The sequence below is a fragment of the Zingiber officinale genome, chromosome 2A, assembly GCF_018446385.1.
Source record: "Zingiber officinale cultivar Zhangliang chromosome 2A, Zo_v1.1, whole genome shotgun sequence".
Taxonomy (NCBI): Eukaryota; Viridiplantae; Streptophyta; class Magnoliopsida; order Zingiberales; family Zingiberaceae; genus Zingiber; species Zingiber officinale.
The window spans coordinates 170,543,364-170,561,011 of NC_055988.1; the positions used below are offsets into that span (position 1 = coordinate 170,543,364).

Genomic DNA, 17,648 nt, shown 5'->3' on the forward strand with positions numbered 1-17,648 from the left:
CCTGGAATGGACTGACGGGGACGCTAGGAGCGTATTCACCTTTTGCCATACATTATCTACTTATTATTTCCTTAGCTACCGGTCAGTTCCAACCATGGACGGTAATCCTAACTTCCACCATCCTTGTCTTCGACTTCAAGACCACGCTTTAATTCTCTTCCGACTTTAGCAGCGTCACTCACCTCGCTCCTCCCATTGTCGTTCGTCCGTCCTCCCCCGACGATATCGTCTCCTCTCCATCTCACTTACTCATCTTCATGTCCTTTCCTTGCCGTCATTAGTGGCCAAACCCTCGCTCTTGGAGGTGTAGTCGTCAATATGGCCACCTCTGCACAACCATGACTGGATCGACATATCCTCCACGCCGACATACCTTTACATCGACGCCGAAGGTGAGTAATTGTAGATTGAGAGGTCATACGCGAGAAGCTCAAGCATGGTCTGACACCGCACTTGAGGACTAACTATCTCTATTTCACCATCGACGACAATATCGATAAATTAATTTAATAATTTCATAAATAATAAAAATTATTTATTAAAAATTTAAAATTCAATAAAATATAGAACGTGCTGGGCGGAATTTAGTTAATTCGGAATCAACTAAGTCTATCTACTTCTAATTCTGAAATGTACTATAAGATTTATGAAGCTTGGAGACAGCAGTGGGCCTCTGGCAATGGTTACATCTTTGTCCTATACCTACAACTTCTTCTTGCGGTTCCATCAACACTAGTAGATGTTTACTTATGTTTTCTACTGCCATATATGCCTTCCAATGTGCTTGTGCGTGGGCAATCAACTTTGTTAAAGCTGTAGGTTCAATTATAAAGCCCTGAATTGAAAGGCACCACGGTAAAGTAGGAAATAATGGAAGATAGCTTTTCTATCAATCTGTTCTCTTGTAGGATTGCTTCAATTATTGCAAACTAGAAACAATGTCATCAAACTGTTTCATATGATAATTAGTTTGTGGACACGAATTATATGTTAATTATCAGTATGTGGATCGAATATCGATCTCATGAACAGAAGGTGACAAACCCTCATTGCCAAGTCAGAGCAAGGCATCGTATTCATTCGTCTCCACCCCAATGGAGCAAAGCTTTGCATCATTCCAATCAGTTCCTCATTACCTTCTAAGAATATTACTTGTAGCTCTATAGATAATCCCACAGGCCGCAACCATTTCTCTCTCTCTATATATATATTTAGTAGCTTTCTCTGTTATATATATCTACGATAATTTATCAGAATATCAGTCATTCATGTTTCGATTCTGCACCTGTTTCCGGCGGCGCCGGCGGCGCCGGTCGGCGTGGCACGAGTACAGGGTGTGTTGCTTCTTCCGGCGCCGGTTCAGGCCGGTGTCGACCGATCCGCCGGAGGCGATCAGGAAGGAGTTCGAGGAGTACGCGGACGCCGGCGGTGTGATGGGGGTCCAAGAGCTGGCCGAGTTCCTGGCGGAGGTGCAAGGGGAGCCCATAGACTCCGGCACAGCGCAGGCCATCATCGACGACGCCAGGGAAGCGAAGCCCCTGAAGGTGTTCCAGAAGAAGAAGGGCCTCTCCCTCGACGCCTTCTACGGCTTCCTCTTCTCCGACGACAACGCCGCTCACCGTCCCGACGGAGTACGCATGCAGATTAGATTAGATTAATCAAATTAATACTTCGATATTCATTCATTTATTGAATTCTCTCCGATTGGCAAGCACTTCTTTAAATTGCTCCAGGTTTCCCAAGACATGACTGCTCCACTGGCTCACTATTTCATATACACTGGCCACAACTCCTATTTAACAGGCAATCAGATCAGCAGCCTCTGCAGTGATGAACCAGTCATAAAGGCATTAAAAAATGGAGTGAGAGTCATTGAACTTGATCTCTGGCCTAATAAAACACACACTGATATTGATGTTCTTCACGGAGGGTACATTTACTCAATCTACTCCTCTCTCTGAAATATAAATTCCTGTCTGTCTGATCGATATCATTAACTTTGCAGTACATTGACTCAGCCAGTGAAACTCATCAAATGCTTGACCTCCATTAAGAAATTTGCCTTTGTAGCATCTGAATATCCAGTCATAATCACTTTTGAAGACCATTTAACTGCGGAGCTTCAAGCTGTAGTAGCTCGGGTACAAAAAAAAATTAGCTAAGTGTTGCGATTCTTTGATTCTGATATACGTATACATGTCATTTTGATCACTCTGTTATTCCCTGTATATTTATTCAGATGCTGACGGAGACTTTTGGAGCCATGCTGTTTACTTCAGACTCCAAGTCGCTAGAAAATTTTCCTTCGCCAGAAGCATTAAAAAGGAGAATCATAATCTCCACTAAACCACCAAAAGAGTACCTTGAATCATCATCCAAGGTGTCTAAGGAAGAAGACGAAGAGCAAAAGGGAGGCCAAGTGAAGCCATGGAGTGGAGAGCTTTCAGATCATGAAGACAAACCTACTGATGTCAGTAATCTGTAAAAAAGAACGCACGCACACACACACACACAAAGAAATTTGTGTCTGATATAACTTGTTCACTGACAGATTCAGCAACAAGTAAGTGATCAGCTTGATCGTGAAGAAGAGGATCAGATAGTAGCGCCTGAATACAAGAGTCTGATTGGAATTGCAGCAAAGAAACTGAAGAGTGATTTAGGGGCCGCTCTCAAGATTGATCCTCACAGTGTGAGTCGTCTCAGTTTAAGTGAACTGGCATTGGAGAAAGCTACTGACTCCCATGCAACTGAACTCGTGAGGTACTACAAAATACATCTTTGTTGCCTTACTGTAAATCTTATTCTGCAAACAAGAAACAAACAAAGAAAATTATAAGATGATCTTTCAGGTTTACTCAAAAGAACTTGCTGCGGATATATCCCAAGGGCACTCGAGTTACTTCTTCCAACTACAAACCATTGCTTGCTTGGGCGCATGGTGCTCAGATGGTTGCACTAAACATGCAGGTATACAAATATGTTATGGTCGAGCCGCAACCGACTGTAGAAAGATAGCTGTTTCAATTGTTGATGAAGTTTCTGATGTATACAGGGGCATGGCAAAGCATTATGGTTGATGCAGGGCATGTTCAGAGCAAACGGAGGCTGTGGGTACGTGAAAAAACCAGATAGATTGTTGAAGAATGATGATCCGAATGACGTCTTTGATCCCAAAGCTGAACTGAAAGTGAAGAAGATTCTCAAGGTGAGAGTGTATAATGGAGATGGCTGGCGATTTGATTTCGACAAGCATCACTTTGATCCTTATTCTCCTCCAGATTTTTATACAAGGGTAATTAATCATGGAAATATAAGCAGCAATTAGCTAATTATTAATTTGAACGTATTTGCGATGTTAATTACAAGAATTGGATGATCGAGGAATTGGTGTAGGTTGGGATAGCTGGTGTGGAAGCTGATACAGTAAAAATGGAGGAAACACATGCAATCGAGGATGACTGGACGCCGGTTTGGGATGAAGAGTTTGAGTTCCGGTTGAGGGTTCCCGAGCTCGCATTGCTCCGGATCGAGGTTTACGAGCATGACTTGTCGGATCCCGACGACTTCGCCGGCCAGACTTGCTTGCCGGTGTGGGAGTTGCGGACTGGAATCCGGTCGGTGAAGCTTTGCGATCATGAGGGAGAGACTCTCCCGTCGGTCAAGCTATTGATGCGCTTTGACGTCATTGATGTGGCTTGAGATCCTAAAGTTAATGTAGGCCTAATGGGCCGGGCCGGGCCGGGCCGGTTCGAACTAGACGGATGTCACGGACTTAAAAGTGGAATTCAATTCAAGTCAATTTCACTTCCGCAAAAGGAAACTTCTTCTTCGAAAACAAAAACCGACAATAAAATAAAATAAAATAAATAATATATTGTATCATAATTATCGTCAAAAGTGGCGACAGCCTTCCCTATCTTGCGTTCCATTCGACTCCACTCTTCGCTGCTGCTCCTCCTTCCCATCATCTTCTTCATCTTCCTCCGATCGGGAGAGCTTCTTGTTCGCCAGCCCTCGGATCCAATATTTGGTCTCCCTTTCATGGAACTCGGCTCCATCTCCTCCGCCCCCCGAACCGTCGAGGAGATCTTCAAGGACTACAGCGGCCGCCGCGCCGGCATCGTCCGCGCCCTCACCCACGGTTCGGTCCCTCTTTCTCCCTCTGGATCTTTTTTGTTTTTGTCTTCCTCTTGCTTTACTTGCTTAAAATTTTGCTGCCTTTGTCGGTTTCGCAGATGTCGACGAGTTCTACGCCCAGTGCGATCCCGGTGTGTAATCCTTGGGTGTTTATGTGTGGATCCGGCTGGGTTCGGGTGTTTTTTTTTACCGCGTTTGTGGGTGGATGCAGATAAGGAGAATCTTTGCCTCTACGGACACTCCAACGACATGTGGGAGGTGAATTTGCCGGCGGAGGAGGTGCCGCCGGAGCTTCCGGAGCCGGCGCTTGGCATCAACTTTGCGAGGGATGTTATGAGCCGAAGAGACTGGCTCTCGCTCATTGCCATGCACAGTGACTCGTGGCTCTTGTCCGTCGCGTTCTACCTTGGGGCACGCCTCAACCGGAATGAGAGGTATGGGCTGAATTAGGAGCTATTTCTCCTGCTCTTGTTCTGATTCTGGTTAGTAGGAAGAGACGTTTAAGGAATCTTCAAGATTTACAAGCATTGCTCTAGATGTGTTTTCCATATGTTGGCTTGTTCCTGCGGTTTATTTGATTAGAGCAATAAAGACTCTTTACAGTAAAGATATTAATGAGCAGGGATAGTGCCAAAGGAAATCACTATTTTTGTTAACTTTTGCATAGATAGATTTTGTGGGTCATAATAGTCAGTTAATATAGTAAGTTCTCACATTGGGTGAATATTCACATGTTTGTACGCAGTGGAGCATACAAAGAATTTTGACCCAAAATACCACCCTAGTAAGTTAACATGTTTTTTCATAGACAGATATGAGATATATGCATGACACATTCCAACTACTTGTGCAATTATGCATGTGAATTCTTGTTTCATACTAAAATGATGCATCAAAGAATGGGAAAGATAGTAATATGTTTTAGTTACCATATATTTTACCTTTATGTTAGTAATTTCTTATTTCCTTGTGTTCTAGATTCAGTTCTTGATACTTTCTCAAACTTCCATTTTGGTCACTTGCACAACTTTGACATATCTTATTCTATAAGATTGTTGATTTATAATCTTGAATAAAGCTAAAAGAAATTGAGATCATGCTACTTATTTTCTTCTTTGAAGTAGCCTACTTGACTATCTAAACTACTCTTAGGTGGAAGTTCTGCATATTGTTTTAATTCTTTAATTTATTGAACCTGTATTTTTTTTAAGATTTTGCTAACCACACAAGATATTCTCAACTTGGTACTGTTCACTACTAGTGTAGCAATTTAAGGAGAGTTACTCATGTTCAAGCACAGTGCATGAATATTGGGCATGATTATCTCTGTGTGTTGACTCTCATGTAGAGCTGACAATCTGTGTCATGTCATGTTAATTGAGTGACTTTTGTCATTAGTGGCTTCCCTTTACCCTTAAACATTCAACTCTTTTACGCTTTAAGCTATAAAATGTATTTCTTGTCCTTGAATATGTCTGAACCATTTCTATCTGTTGTTGGAGCCATCTAATATTTTGTCTCATATTTATGAAGTATTTTATAAAATTAATTTATTCAATAAACAGTTATCCATCCTTTTGTTGTGAGGGCTTCTTTCCATATGCTATGTTTCAGGTTAGGTTGGACTGAGACACACCATTGGGTTGTGTCTTGTTTTGACATCTCTAGTCTTGTGGATGGGAAAAATGTAAGCTTTTTAAGATATGGGCTGATCTATGTGATAGTTCTGATTAGACCGATTTAACTACTGTGAACATTTGGTTGTGTGCATAACTGAACTCAAAACTGCCCCTGTTTGTCTTGGCTATGTGCTACTTTCTGTTTCAGCTAATTCTGTTCATGCTTGATTGTTAAGCTTAAATTTAATAAATTTGAATACCGGTTAGTTTGATTTGTTTGTTTCCTCATCGATATGGTCATTTATGAATTCCAACATATTGGAATATTTTTTAATTATTTATTTTTTTGGTTTCAAAAGCTGATATTTTTTTCTTTGGCCACTTTAATTATACCATATGGTGAGCTACAAATGCATTTCTTGGTTTCCAGAAAGGTAAACAAACCATAAAATTAGTTGGCTTTCAAAGTGAGTGAGACAGGTTTCTCTTATAGTTAATTGAGGAATTAACAATTTTGCTGTAGAAGGAAACATTGGCTCATTGACTGAAAGCTCACTACCATCTGACGTCTAACACATTTTTCAAACCTTTTGTTCTCCTCCTTCATTCCGACAGGAAACGCTTGTTTAGCATGATCAATGAACTTCCAACTGTGTTTGAAGTTGTTTCAGATAGAAGACGATCAAAAGAAAAGTCTGGTCTGGACATTGCAAATAAATTGAAAGTCTCAAACAAGGTAATAATAAGTTAAAAACCAATCTCTTTAATTTCCCTTTACTCTAGTATGTTGTCCAGTAATTATTTACTTTACAGCGAACTGGTGATGGACAGATAAAAAGCAACCCAAAGCCAGCTGATGAGGGATACGGTGAAGATGATGACGATGAACATAGCGAAACCCTTTGTGGAACTTGTGGCGGAAGCTACAATGCAGATGAATTTTGGATTGCCTGTGATGTCTGCGAAAGATGGTTCCATGGAAAATGTGTGAAGATTACTCCCGCAAAAGCTGAGAGCATAAAGCAGTACAAGTGCCCCAGTTGTAGTTCAAAGAAAGGCAGGCAATAAGAACTTGGTGCCAGTATCCCCCAATGCAAAGGAAGTAAGCGGAGGCATACTTTCTCGTTAACTGTTATTTACCAAGTAGCTATAGGGCATATCGAAAGTGCTTTCATGTGAAACAGAATCCTAATGTTCAAAGAGTGATTTAAGAAACCATACGGCTCCTCTCCAATATTAGTTTAACAAGTCACAAATGTGTTTAATTGTTGAATCTACTTCTGTAACTTCATTGAATTGTATCAATGGCATGCTGCTCGTGCAACTTCATGGATTCATGTTCAAACTGCTCTCTACTTTGCTTATTTCATAGTATGCTTGTGCATCGCTGTGGATTCTTTGAACTAAACATTAGTGGACCGAATAGACTGATTGTTGTGCTGCTTCTTTTTTCTTTTTTCTTCCTTCTTTTTCTTCCTTCTTGTTTTATTCATGTTCAAATAAAAAATGTTAACGAATTTTGAAGTGTTCTGCACGTACATACGTGCAACTAATTGACCTCCATGTCATCAAATTAAATTGGTTGTCGAATTGTCTTCATGTCAATTCCGTTGAATTGGAAAATAATAAAACGAGCCTCTCCTTTTGTTAAATGATAACTGCATTTTCCTTTATTTATTTAATTTTGAAAATAATAGTCAATATACTTGCTTTTTTAATGGGCAAAAACATCAAACGAACCTCTCCTTTTGTTAAATAAATGGGTCCCTTTCAATGAGCAGCCCGCGCGTTAGGAGGACGGTGACGTCAACGCAGGCGCTGTTGTTAATGGTAAGTTCGAGAACAGGAGGAATCCAGGATAAATTAGTGTTGCATAACAGTTGAACACATCAATATTAAGATTATATTTTATTTTTTTATAAATTTAGTTATATAATTATCTGATAATTATATAATTAAAAGTATATAAGATAACTTAAATAATCTGATAATCTCAAGATGGGTTTAATTTAAGTCATGTATATAACTTTAATTAGATATATAATTAAGATTATGAAAAATGAGATATAATCTTATTTAGAGATTTTAATATATAATTTAATTTAATATTTTACTGTATTATTATAAAAATAAATAGTATTTTTTAACTTTATTTATTTTTTTATTTTCCATTTTTATTTATTTATTATTATTTTTTTTTAACCTTACCCGTTTTTACTTTACGTTTCTCTTTTGGAACATTAAAAAGTTTTTTTTACTTTATGTGTTTCTCTTCCTGAGCTTTACCTTTTTTTTCTCTCAAATTTTTTTATTTAACTTTACGTTTTTCCATTTTTTGTTTACTTTACATTTTGTTTTCTCTTTACGCATTATATTTTTTAAAATTTTTTTTTCAACTTTTTACGTTTTTTTACTTTCCTCTATATATATATATATATATATATAACTTTCTCAAAACTACAAATTTATTTTTTAAATAAAATATCATATATTTTTATTTTTTATAATTTAAAATAAAATTTTTGTTATAAAAATTTTATGAGTATTTTGATCCCAAAGTATAAATAAAGATATTTTTAGCTAAAAAATTTAGTTAATCTTGGAATCAAGAAAAAAACTCATTTTTATGAGATTTTTTGATTCCGGATTTCATGTTTTTTTTTTGTTGATGTATCAGACATGAATCATTACTTGGGAATTGTCAATTATCTAAATCAAATAAGGTTTTTGTTAATAACCGTGGATGGATAATCAAAATTATTAAAGATAACTCCTAAGTAAATGCATCCTTAGGGTTTTTATCTTAGGATTTAGAGGTTGATTATAGTATTAAGTACAAAAAAAATTTCAAAACAAAAAAAAAAAATAAGTGCTCATGAGAACGAAATAGTTCCACCGCATGTCTTACCCCACACACCTCGTGAGCATCTTTTTTTTTCATTTAGTTTTTTTTTTCTTAATACTATAACTTAACTTCTAAATCTTAAGGTAAAATCTTAAATGATATACCTATAAACCAAAAATAAAAAATAAATTAATTAATTAAAATGAGGGTTGGGGCATTGCCCTTATAGGTAGAATCGAACAAACTGGATTTAATGGTGCAAATGAATAAGATTGAACGTTCACGAATAATTTTAATGTTCAACTTGGTACAAGTTTATTTATGTACATTTAATATATATAGCATTAATTAAATAAATAATCTTGAAGGCAAGATCTCTTAAACTATTTTTTGTGGTCCAGGGGATGTGTCACTCATATTTGTGGTCGGACCGTGATCGCGATCCGGCCGCAAATGGTTGCGATCTCTTCCTGGGTTCACCGTCCCCATCAGGTTATAGTTTTTGTTCGGAGCGGGTGGCCTCCGCCGGCCCGGAGGATACCCTTGCTCGGCGCCCAGTAACCTGGCTACTTATCCACCACCGGAGGCCTCCGACCACCCGCTCTAAACAAAAACTATAACCTGGTGGGGGCGGTAAACCTAGGAAGGGATCGTAACAATTTACGGCCGGATCGCGGCCACGATCCGACCGTAAATACGAGTGGCACATCCCCTGGATCACAAAAAAGTGATCCAGGAGATCTGTGCTCTTGAACAACTCATTAAAATAAACAAACAAATTTGAATACATATGTGTTCAGCTCATTAATGTTCGTGAACAACGTTCGTAAATATATTCATGAATAACGTTCATAAACAACATTCTTGAACAACGTTCGTAAACTATATCATCAATAAAACTCTTATCAACATTTTAAATAAAGTAAATTTTAAAATGAACAAACAAGTTTGTATTATCAAACTCAATAACTAACCAAATAAATTTAAAATATAAAAGTTTCAAACAATCAAATAAGTTTGAATTGAGAGCTCCATAACATCTAAACGAACCAATCTCAAGTCAAGAGATGTGGTAGATATATAGGGGACTCCCACGTAGGATTAGAAAGTCAATTTTTCAGTTAACATGATAGTCAAAGTTTAAGATAGATCAACCTGAACGAATGACCGATTGGGACATCAGAGACCACCATCCAATCGGATCTTCCCCTCATTGGGCTCTGCTCCCCTATATCCTATCATCGGATCACATGATCACGAGGCCCTGCTCCCCTATATCGTCTCATTCAGTTCCTAATCGAATCTCCAACTCTTAGGACTTTGTTCTCTTACATCCTCCCGATCAACACACAGGATCACAAGGCTCTACTCCCATGCACCCATCAAATTAACGTACAGAATCACGATGCTTTGCTCCCCTATATCCTTCTACTCAATTCTCGATCGGATCTCTGACTCCTAGGGCTCTACTCCCCGACATCCTCTCGATTGGCGCGCAAGATTACAGGGCTTTGCTCCCATTCACCCTCCAGACCAGCGCACAGGATGACAAGACTCTACTCCCCTATATCCTCTCACTCAGTTCCCGATTGGATCTTTGACTCTCGAGGCTTGCTCCCCTCAACTCTTTATAAGATAGGTAAACATATAACCAGACCCCTCAGCCCATGATCAAAAAATTGGGTTTCCTTTTTACTAACCCATTTATCCCATTATTTGGGTCAAGCCTAGAAAGCTCAATGGTCCTTTCAAATAAGAAGCTCATTCCACAATTAGTATTGCGTGTGAAGTTGTTAGAAGCACATGAAACTATATTTTTGTACAAAATATAAGATACTAGTAATGTATGGGCGATGAAACTATACACTACAACAGAGATATACGGATTTGACATATCCTATATGCTGATATGACATTTAATTGATATGAGGATTATAAAGGTATTATAAAAGGGTTTCACCTTCGCGGGCACAGGTACATCTTTTACTTTATACACATCTTATATTCTTCTACTATTGGCCATCTTCCACAAGTCAGAGCTGACCTATTTGCAAACACTCATTCTTCCCCCCTCCACCTTGTGACCTTGTAGGTGATCACCCTTCGAGTTTTTTTCTCCTTGGAGGTCTTTTTGAGGTTAACTTCAAAGTCATCTCACAATGATCTCATTTCTTTTCCTTCAAGATCTTGTGGTCAACATCAGCAATACCTCACCAAATGATACAACTTTTATCTATTTCAATGGGATCATCAAACTTAAACCAAACTCAAATTCTTAAAATTTAAATTAAATTAAATCTGAACAATCATTTTAAAACTTAATTTATTTTAAATTCGACTTACCTTTTCTTGATTATTTTATAAAATAAACCACCATAAAATAAACTTGAATACTGTAAAATTTAATTTGGTGCGGCTGGTTTACCACCCTACCAATGAATCATTTGATGTCTTTTATTTATGTTAGTTTGATTTTTTTTAAAAAAAACATTCTTTTTCAATATCTGTTTTAATAATCATTATCTATTATGGTATCTATTTTTGTTCGATGAAACGGAACGTTGAATCAAATAGCACTAAATTTGGACGATCCATTTAGTCCTGTAAAAATTTTTCATCAGTCAAAAGTTAAATAACGAAGTACTCGTGGTGAATAGCGTCGGGCTATTGTTGTATTTATTGTTATCACCGAACGTGGACAATTGTTTAGATTCGGACTCGTGAATTTGAGTAAAAAGTAAAAACAGAAAGAAAGAAAGAAAAAAAAAAAAACTCGTCCAGGCTGAAGGTCAAAAGTAAGGTCAACGTCATTCATCAAATTGAGTCACGCGCACGGCTCAAAGCATGAGGCTGAAACCTTCCACTCATTCACCGGTCGGCCGCCGCCTCTTCCATTCCAACGCTCATTTCATTCACGCACGCGGTCTTCTAACCTCAAATCCCCGCGTGGCTCCCACTCGGTCGCTCGGGTCCCAAGGTTCTCGTCGAATGAAAAACAAGCTCTTGATCCATGTGTTTCTATCAGAAGTGAAGGAAAAATTGGCCGTGGCTAATCGCGGTGGACCGTGTCGTTTGACCGGAATTTTCTGAGTCGGCGAGTACACGCCATTCACGTTGCTTTGACTCAATAGTCATTGGCTCTGCGAGCGTTCCGCTGTCCTTCCACATCCTTTGACCTTATCAACAACCTGAAACAATTCTCCATTCGTCGTGATCGTCATCACGCGTCATCCTCGAAATGCTCTCGTTTAAGTAGTTGTTCTTGAGCTTCATTTCACCGTCTCCCGACGCCTATAAATTCCATCAAGTGGAGGAAGACAAGAAAAGAAATTAATCAAATAAATAAATAAATAAGAGATTTGGAAGAGAATTGCCGATGTCGTGCACGCTAGCGATCGCGAGTTCGCCGGTGTTTTCACCGGAATCCCTATCTTTGAACCCGAGCTCTTCCTCCGCGTCGCCCTTCTCCTGCTCATCATCTCCCCCCTTCCGGTCCCGGTTCCAGAGAGCCGCCATCCCGCTGCTGGCGAACAGCGACGGGTTCGGAGCTGCGGCATCTCCATCTCCGCCCCCGCCCCTGCTTCCGTTGGGATCGAGCGGTTCCCGTTCCGTCCTGAAGAGGAAGCGACCGGTGCGGATTGATATTCCGTCGGCCGAGGCGTTGCCTTTCGAGACAGAGGCGGCGGATGGCAGGAAGGAAGTGGCGGCGGAGAGCGCGAGGTATTCGGTGTATTGCAAGAAGGGGAGGAAGCGGTTGGAGATGGAAGATCGGCATAAGGTGTCGCTGGACGTCAATGGGGATCCCAAACTGGTAGGTGTGCTTCGAGAGTTGCATCGGTGGTTCTAGCGGAACTAGCTGGCTCGATTGGTTAAATCGCCCCTTAATCTGTGATTGCAGGCTTTCTTTGGCATTTTTGACGGCCACGGAGGCAAGAAAGCGGCGGAGTTTGCTTCAGAGAAGCTGGACGAGTTCATCGTAGAGGAAATGTCGACGACCGCCGGAGCAGTGTCCAGCGGCATCGAAGAAATCGTCCGAACTGGATACTCGAAAACCGACGCCGAGTTCTTAAAGGAGCAAGCCGACGGAGGCGCTTGCTGCGTCACCGCGTTGGTTAGGGACGGCGATCTCATCGTCTCCAACGCCGGGGATTGCCGTGCTGTCTTAAGCCGAGCCGGAAAAGCTGAAGCCCTGACTTCCGATCACCGGCCCTCTCGTGAAGATGAAAGGGACAGAATTGAGAACCTCGTAAGCGTCTGCAACTACTCGATCATTGATTATAGGAATCGAGCTTCCATTGCTACCGTACGTTGCTTACAATGCGTGGTGCTAATCTTATGCAGGGCGGCTACGTCGATTACCGCCGAGGAACTTGGAGATTACAAGGTTCCCTCGCGATTTCCAGAGGGATCGGGGATTCCCATCTCAAGCAATGGGTGATACCGGTGCCGGAGACTAAAGTGATCGGAATCGATGCTGAATGCGAGTTCTTAATTCTCGCAACTGACGGACTGTGGGATAAGGTACAAATCAAAACCTCTGTTTTTTTTTTCTTCGTCCTTTTTGTTCTATTGAATAAACGAGTTGATGGTTAAATTTTCAGGTTAGCAATCAGGAGGCAGTAGATCTTGCTCGGCCAATGTGTGTGAATGCAGATAATAATGCATCGACATTGTCTGCTTGTAAAAAGCTTGTGGAACTGTCTGCTGATCGACGCTCCATGGATGATATAAGCGTGATGATAGTGAAGCTGCAGCATTTTGTTTGAAGACATTGCTAATCCAGACAAAAAAAAATGGAACAAATAGTTGTCTAATTGTGTGCTGCAAGTAAATTTTTTATGAACTTGTGGCCCTCTAGATTTTCTGATTTACATTCTTTTGTTTTTCTAAGAACACTGCACTTGGTGTTTAAAAAGGTAAATTACCATGGAAAAAAAGGCACCTTTTATTTTTAGATTCATCAAGATGATATTTATTTTGATCTTTTTTATTAAAAGGATACCTCATCCTATAATTACCCAATCATTCTCTACTATATTATTTTCATTATAATCTTTCGTCTATATTTTTCATCTAAATCCTGAATAAGGACGTGTTATAGTTGCTACGATTTCTATTAATTTTCGTAGCTGCTACAACGTGAATATTGAGAGATTAATTTTTAACTTAGGTTGAACCGTGAGACGTTTCATATGTCAAATTGAAATTTATTCAGATATTTATATTTATTATCAGATGTAACCCGTAATAGCTCATCTTAGATCGTTTAAAGTCTTTTCGGATGTTCTGAAAATTTTAATCCTCTCTATTAAAGTTATTTTTTTTATTGTAGTAACTTAAAAATCATAATTACTATAACTGTTATAATAATTATGAAATCATAATTGCAATTATAAAATCATAATTACAGTTATAAATCATTACGATTTTATAGTTATTACAATGTGTATTCGGAATTTAGACAAGAGATATAAACGAAATAATAATAAAAATAATATTGAAAGATAGTTATGTCATTTTACATGAATAAGAGGCTCTTTGCATAAAAAAATAAATAAATTGGAAAAAAAAATACACCGTCTTTATTTTTCGCTCAATTTCCTTTATTGAAATCAGAAGAGAAAGGAAAGAAATACAAGTTAAAACTTGCCCGGGATCTCACTCACAAATCACAGCAATTAAATTGTTTGACACAATCTCACACACAAACCCACACACAAACCACGCACTCTAATTGTCTAAATCAATTTAGCTTAAAATTACCAGTAATTCAACCACGCCATCAACGACTACACTAGAGAGGAGAGGTAATGCCAAATAGCCTACATAATGGTGGATCTGTAAGCCTTTCTCTTTCTGATCTCTCCCTCCTTATTATCCATCGAAGTAAACGTAACTTAAATTTTAAAGTTAATCAGGGAATTCGCGGCCGGAATGGGTTCGGGATTTCGAACCCGGGGTTTGGGATGAACGTGTCGTCGTTCCCCGGAAGAAACTGGAACTCGGCCGCCCCCAGGCCGCTGTCGCCCGAGACACCACCCATCGCCGGCGTCTCTCGGCTTCCGACAGAGTACCTCCCGGACCCACCGGGGACGAGCTCTGCGGCCTTCTTGTCAGCGAATTCCGGAGTTCCACGTCCGGCGAGGCAGAGTCGAGCGACAGGAAAGAGACACAAGAAGAGGAGAACAAGACGGTACTGTGATGAACTCGCCATTGCCACGGAAGAAGAAGAAGAAGAAGAGGAAGATGAGCTGGAATTTGCTGCAAACGCACTGTTTTTATAAGAAGAGAGAGCAGTCGGTGGAGAGTGGATGCGATTAAATTGAGCTGTTTGTTTCTGAATTTATTGACCCGATTCAATGCCTCAACTACCCTTCGTTAATCATGAACTTCCCAAGTGATGAAAAATGATGAGCGAGATGAGATCTAAAGATTTACCATGTCTTTTCTGATGATTTGTTTGTTGGATAAATTTGAATGGAAGAGTGGGAGAGGATGAGATTTTAGTCTCACGTTGGCGGCTGTTTCTGTTTGAGATGTGAAAAAGAGGTGAAAAGGAAGATAACTTCATTGTAAATGATACGTTAGCCCCATATTAAAAGTTTCAAAATAATTTAGTTGATTTATATTGTATCATAAGTGCGTCGAACGGTTCCAACCAACATTTTGCCATCAGCCGTCATTGTAGAGTCATTTTGTGAGCTTTCGCGTAATACAATTTGTCATGACTACTAATGTTTGGTAGTGATCATAGCACTGCTGAAGGAGCAGTTAGGGACGCTTTTTCCTGATTCAAACTGTAAAATATTGAAAAAAGACAGATAATGATAAGGAAATTTTTTAAAATTTTTAAATTTTTTCGAGAATTTTTCGGAGCTTGTATGGATGAGTTTATAGGGATAAAAACGGGACCCCGGGAAAGCATATTTAGGTTACCCCATTTAAGCGAGGAAATGTTTATTTTCTTAATTTCCTTTTCTTTTTCTTTATTTTTTTCCCTTTGTTTTCTTCCCGTGTGCCCGACACCCCTGCGCCTTCTCCTTCTTTCCTCACTCTCCGTGACACCGAAGCCCTAACCGGCGTCGCTCGGCGATTTCCTTCTTCCTCGCGAACAAAAGTCAAGCCCCATCTTTTCTCTTCTCATCTTCTTCCTCACCGATTCTGCCATAGGTGTCGGCGCCGAGCCGATCTTCTTCTCTTCCACGCCGTGCCCTAACCGGAAGTCGACGCCAACCCGATTGTCTTCCTCGGCGTCGACGGTGACGCTCGATCTCCACTACTTCTCTCCTCCTTTGCCCTAGTGTCGGCGCAGATCCAGCGCACTTTCCTCATGTGTGCCCTAGCCGACGGCCTTCTCCCCTCTGTGCTGCCATCGACCCCCTTTCACGCGCGCTGACCGTTGGCCTTACTCCCGATCCCGCGACGTTGTGCCCTCGTACTGTCGCCGGCCACTAGGTCTGACCCACCACAGATCACCTTTCCTCTGCTCTAGTTGGATTTCTTCTCTCCGTGTTGCCGTTGTGCCCTAGTTTCTCTCTGTCGGTGCCACTCTCTTCCTTACAGCAGGTTCGAGATCTTAGAGGTAAGGGAGTTGCCCTAATTAGTGAATCAGGTACTTGATCCTTGTGTTGTGACCGCTTGATCCTCTTTTTGTTTCGAGCAGTGAAGTGTCTAGCAAGTATAGTGTGCTGTGGTTTGTTGATTTCCGACAGCAACCCCCTCCAATAGCCCTTGGTCCAGCAGCGATCACGACTGTGAATTGAGGTAAGGAGTAGAGGAATTGTTTCCTTTGTGGTAGCGTACACATATGTGAGACTAGGAAAGGTTTAGAATTTATCTAATGGTCTAATTAGGGTTAATGAAGCTAACCCTAGATGTCGATGGATTAGGAATTTGTTTAACTATTTTGTTTATAATTAACTTAGCTAAACTGTACGATTTTACTATAGGATTCGGATTCAGGACGAGCAATTCGACATAGAGGTTGATTAGCTCGATCTATATTTGAGGTGGGTACCTCTTGACTTAACTTTTATGATATTGTCAATTGGATATGCATAGTATTTTATAGCTACAAGCAATGATCATATTTGTCTTTGGTATGTCACGGTTTGATACCCATAGCATGTTCTGTTTTGTCACTGGTTATGTAACCATGTTTATACCTCGTGATTATTGTCATGAGTACCTTAGTTCCTAGAGTAAGTGACATACCATGCTTACTGAGTTTAGGACTAGATTCTGGATTTTTATTATCTGGCATGGGTACCTATATTTTTATATCATATTTGATCTGTGTACCTAGACCCTTTTGATTTGATCCATGTATATTGTTGGTACATATTTTATGGAGGTGGCTATGTTAGGGACCTAGGTTGTTATGCCATAGAGGACATGTATACTCTAGATCTGTGGATTTGACTTACTGGTACTAGGGTACACATTTTTATATATATATGGATTTGGTTCAGGATATTGTCATGCTTAGTGTCATGCATCATTCGCATGATTGCATGTTGTACGATTGTCAGCTCCATTATTGTTGAGCACATCGCCAGTTATATGTATCTGCACACACGACCACTCATGGGTTAGTGGTATATTCAGGCAGGGTGTGTTGCAACAGGTGCTCTGTCAAGGGCTCCATTGGTCCACTCATGGGTTAGTGTGACGCAGTGTTGTAGTAGGACAGGGATCCCTCCCCGACATTGTGTACCAGGAGATGAGAGCATTGAGCTCCCCCATTTATGATTTGGGGTAGGAGGATAGGTGTACTCCAACAGCATCCCGTCCACTCGGTCACTCATCAGGAGTAGTGACGTCAGAGTGCACGGTTGTCACAGCCCTACCTACTCGGTCTCACCATCATGTGTGAGACGGCTGACTGGAGAGTAAGGGTGACCAGGACATGTCATTGGCATCATACGCATTGATGCATTTATTGCTTGTGCTTGTTACATTTATTTGCTGCATTTGGTTGGATGTATATGTTTGACATGCATACAGGATTTATGACACTCTCGGTTTGACGACCCTTTTGTTCT

The 17,648-nt window shown here is 40.1% G+C and overlaps 3 protein-coding genes across 6 annotated transcripts; all 3 read left to right on the forward strand.

Annotated features, from left to right (window-relative positions):
• The first annotated feature begins 1,004 nt into the window (after window positions 1-1,004).
• Window positions 1,005-3,818, forward strand: LOC122043246 (phosphoinositide phospholipase C 2-like). Of its 2 annotated transcripts, none has more exons than XM_042603777.1 (8): window positions 1,005-1,631; window positions 1,734-1,930; window positions 2,006-2,141; window positions 2,240-2,470; window positions 2,552-2,763; window positions 2,853-2,970; window positions 3,056-3,208; window positions 3,397-3,818. In XM_042603777.1, the coding sequence occupies exons 1-8, from the start codon at window positions 1,269-1,271 to the stop codon at window positions 3,700-3,702; spliced, it is 1,716 nt and encodes a 571-aa protein (XP_042459711.1). In that variant the 5' UTR covers window positions 1,005-1,268; the 3' UTR covers window positions 3,703-3,818. The 2 variants fall into 2 exon arrangements, with proteins under 2 accessions (XP_042459711.1, XP_042459710.1); XM_042603776.1 differs by having other exon boundaries at window positions 1,007-1,631; window positions 3,056-3,295.
• A 32-nt stretch (window positions 3,819-3,850) lies between these two features.
• On the forward strand, window positions 3,851-7,096 carry LOC122043247 (PHD finger protein ALFIN-LIKE 1-like). Of its 3 annotated transcripts, none has more exons than XM_042603778.1 (5): window positions 3,851-4,144; window positions 4,239-4,271; window positions 4,352-4,574; window positions 6,375-6,495; window positions 6,573-7,096. In XM_042603778.1, exons 1-5 carry the CDS (start codon window positions 4,045-4,047, stop codon window positions 6,825-6,827), a joined length of 732 nt encoding a protein of 243 aa, XP_042459712.1. In that variant the 5' UTR covers window positions 3,851-4,044; the 3' UTR covers window positions 6,828-7,096. The 3 variants fall into 3 exon arrangements, with proteins under 3 accessions (XP_042459712.1, XP_042459713.1, XP_042459714.1); XM_042603779.1 differs by having other exon boundaries at window positions 3,891-4,144; window positions 6,591-7,096; XM_042603780.1 differs by lacking the exon at window positions 6,573-7,096 and adding an exon at window positions 5,755-5,827 and having other exon boundaries at window positions 3,891-4,144; window positions 6,422-6,495.
• A 4,824-nt stretch (window positions 7,097-11,920) lies between these two features.
• Window positions 11,921-13,564, forward strand: LOC122043248 (probable protein phosphatase 2C 32). Its single transcript, XM_042603781.1, has 4 exons — window positions 11,921-12,415; window positions 12,503-12,850; window positions 12,946-13,125; window positions 13,206-13,564. Exons 1-4 carry the CDS (start codon window positions 11,981-11,983, stop codon window positions 13,368-13,370), a joined length of 1,128 nt encoding a protein of 375 aa, XP_042459715.1. The 5' UTR covers window positions 11,921-11,980; the 3' UTR covers window positions 13,371-13,564.
• Window positions 13,565-17,648: the final 4,084 nt, after the last annotated feature.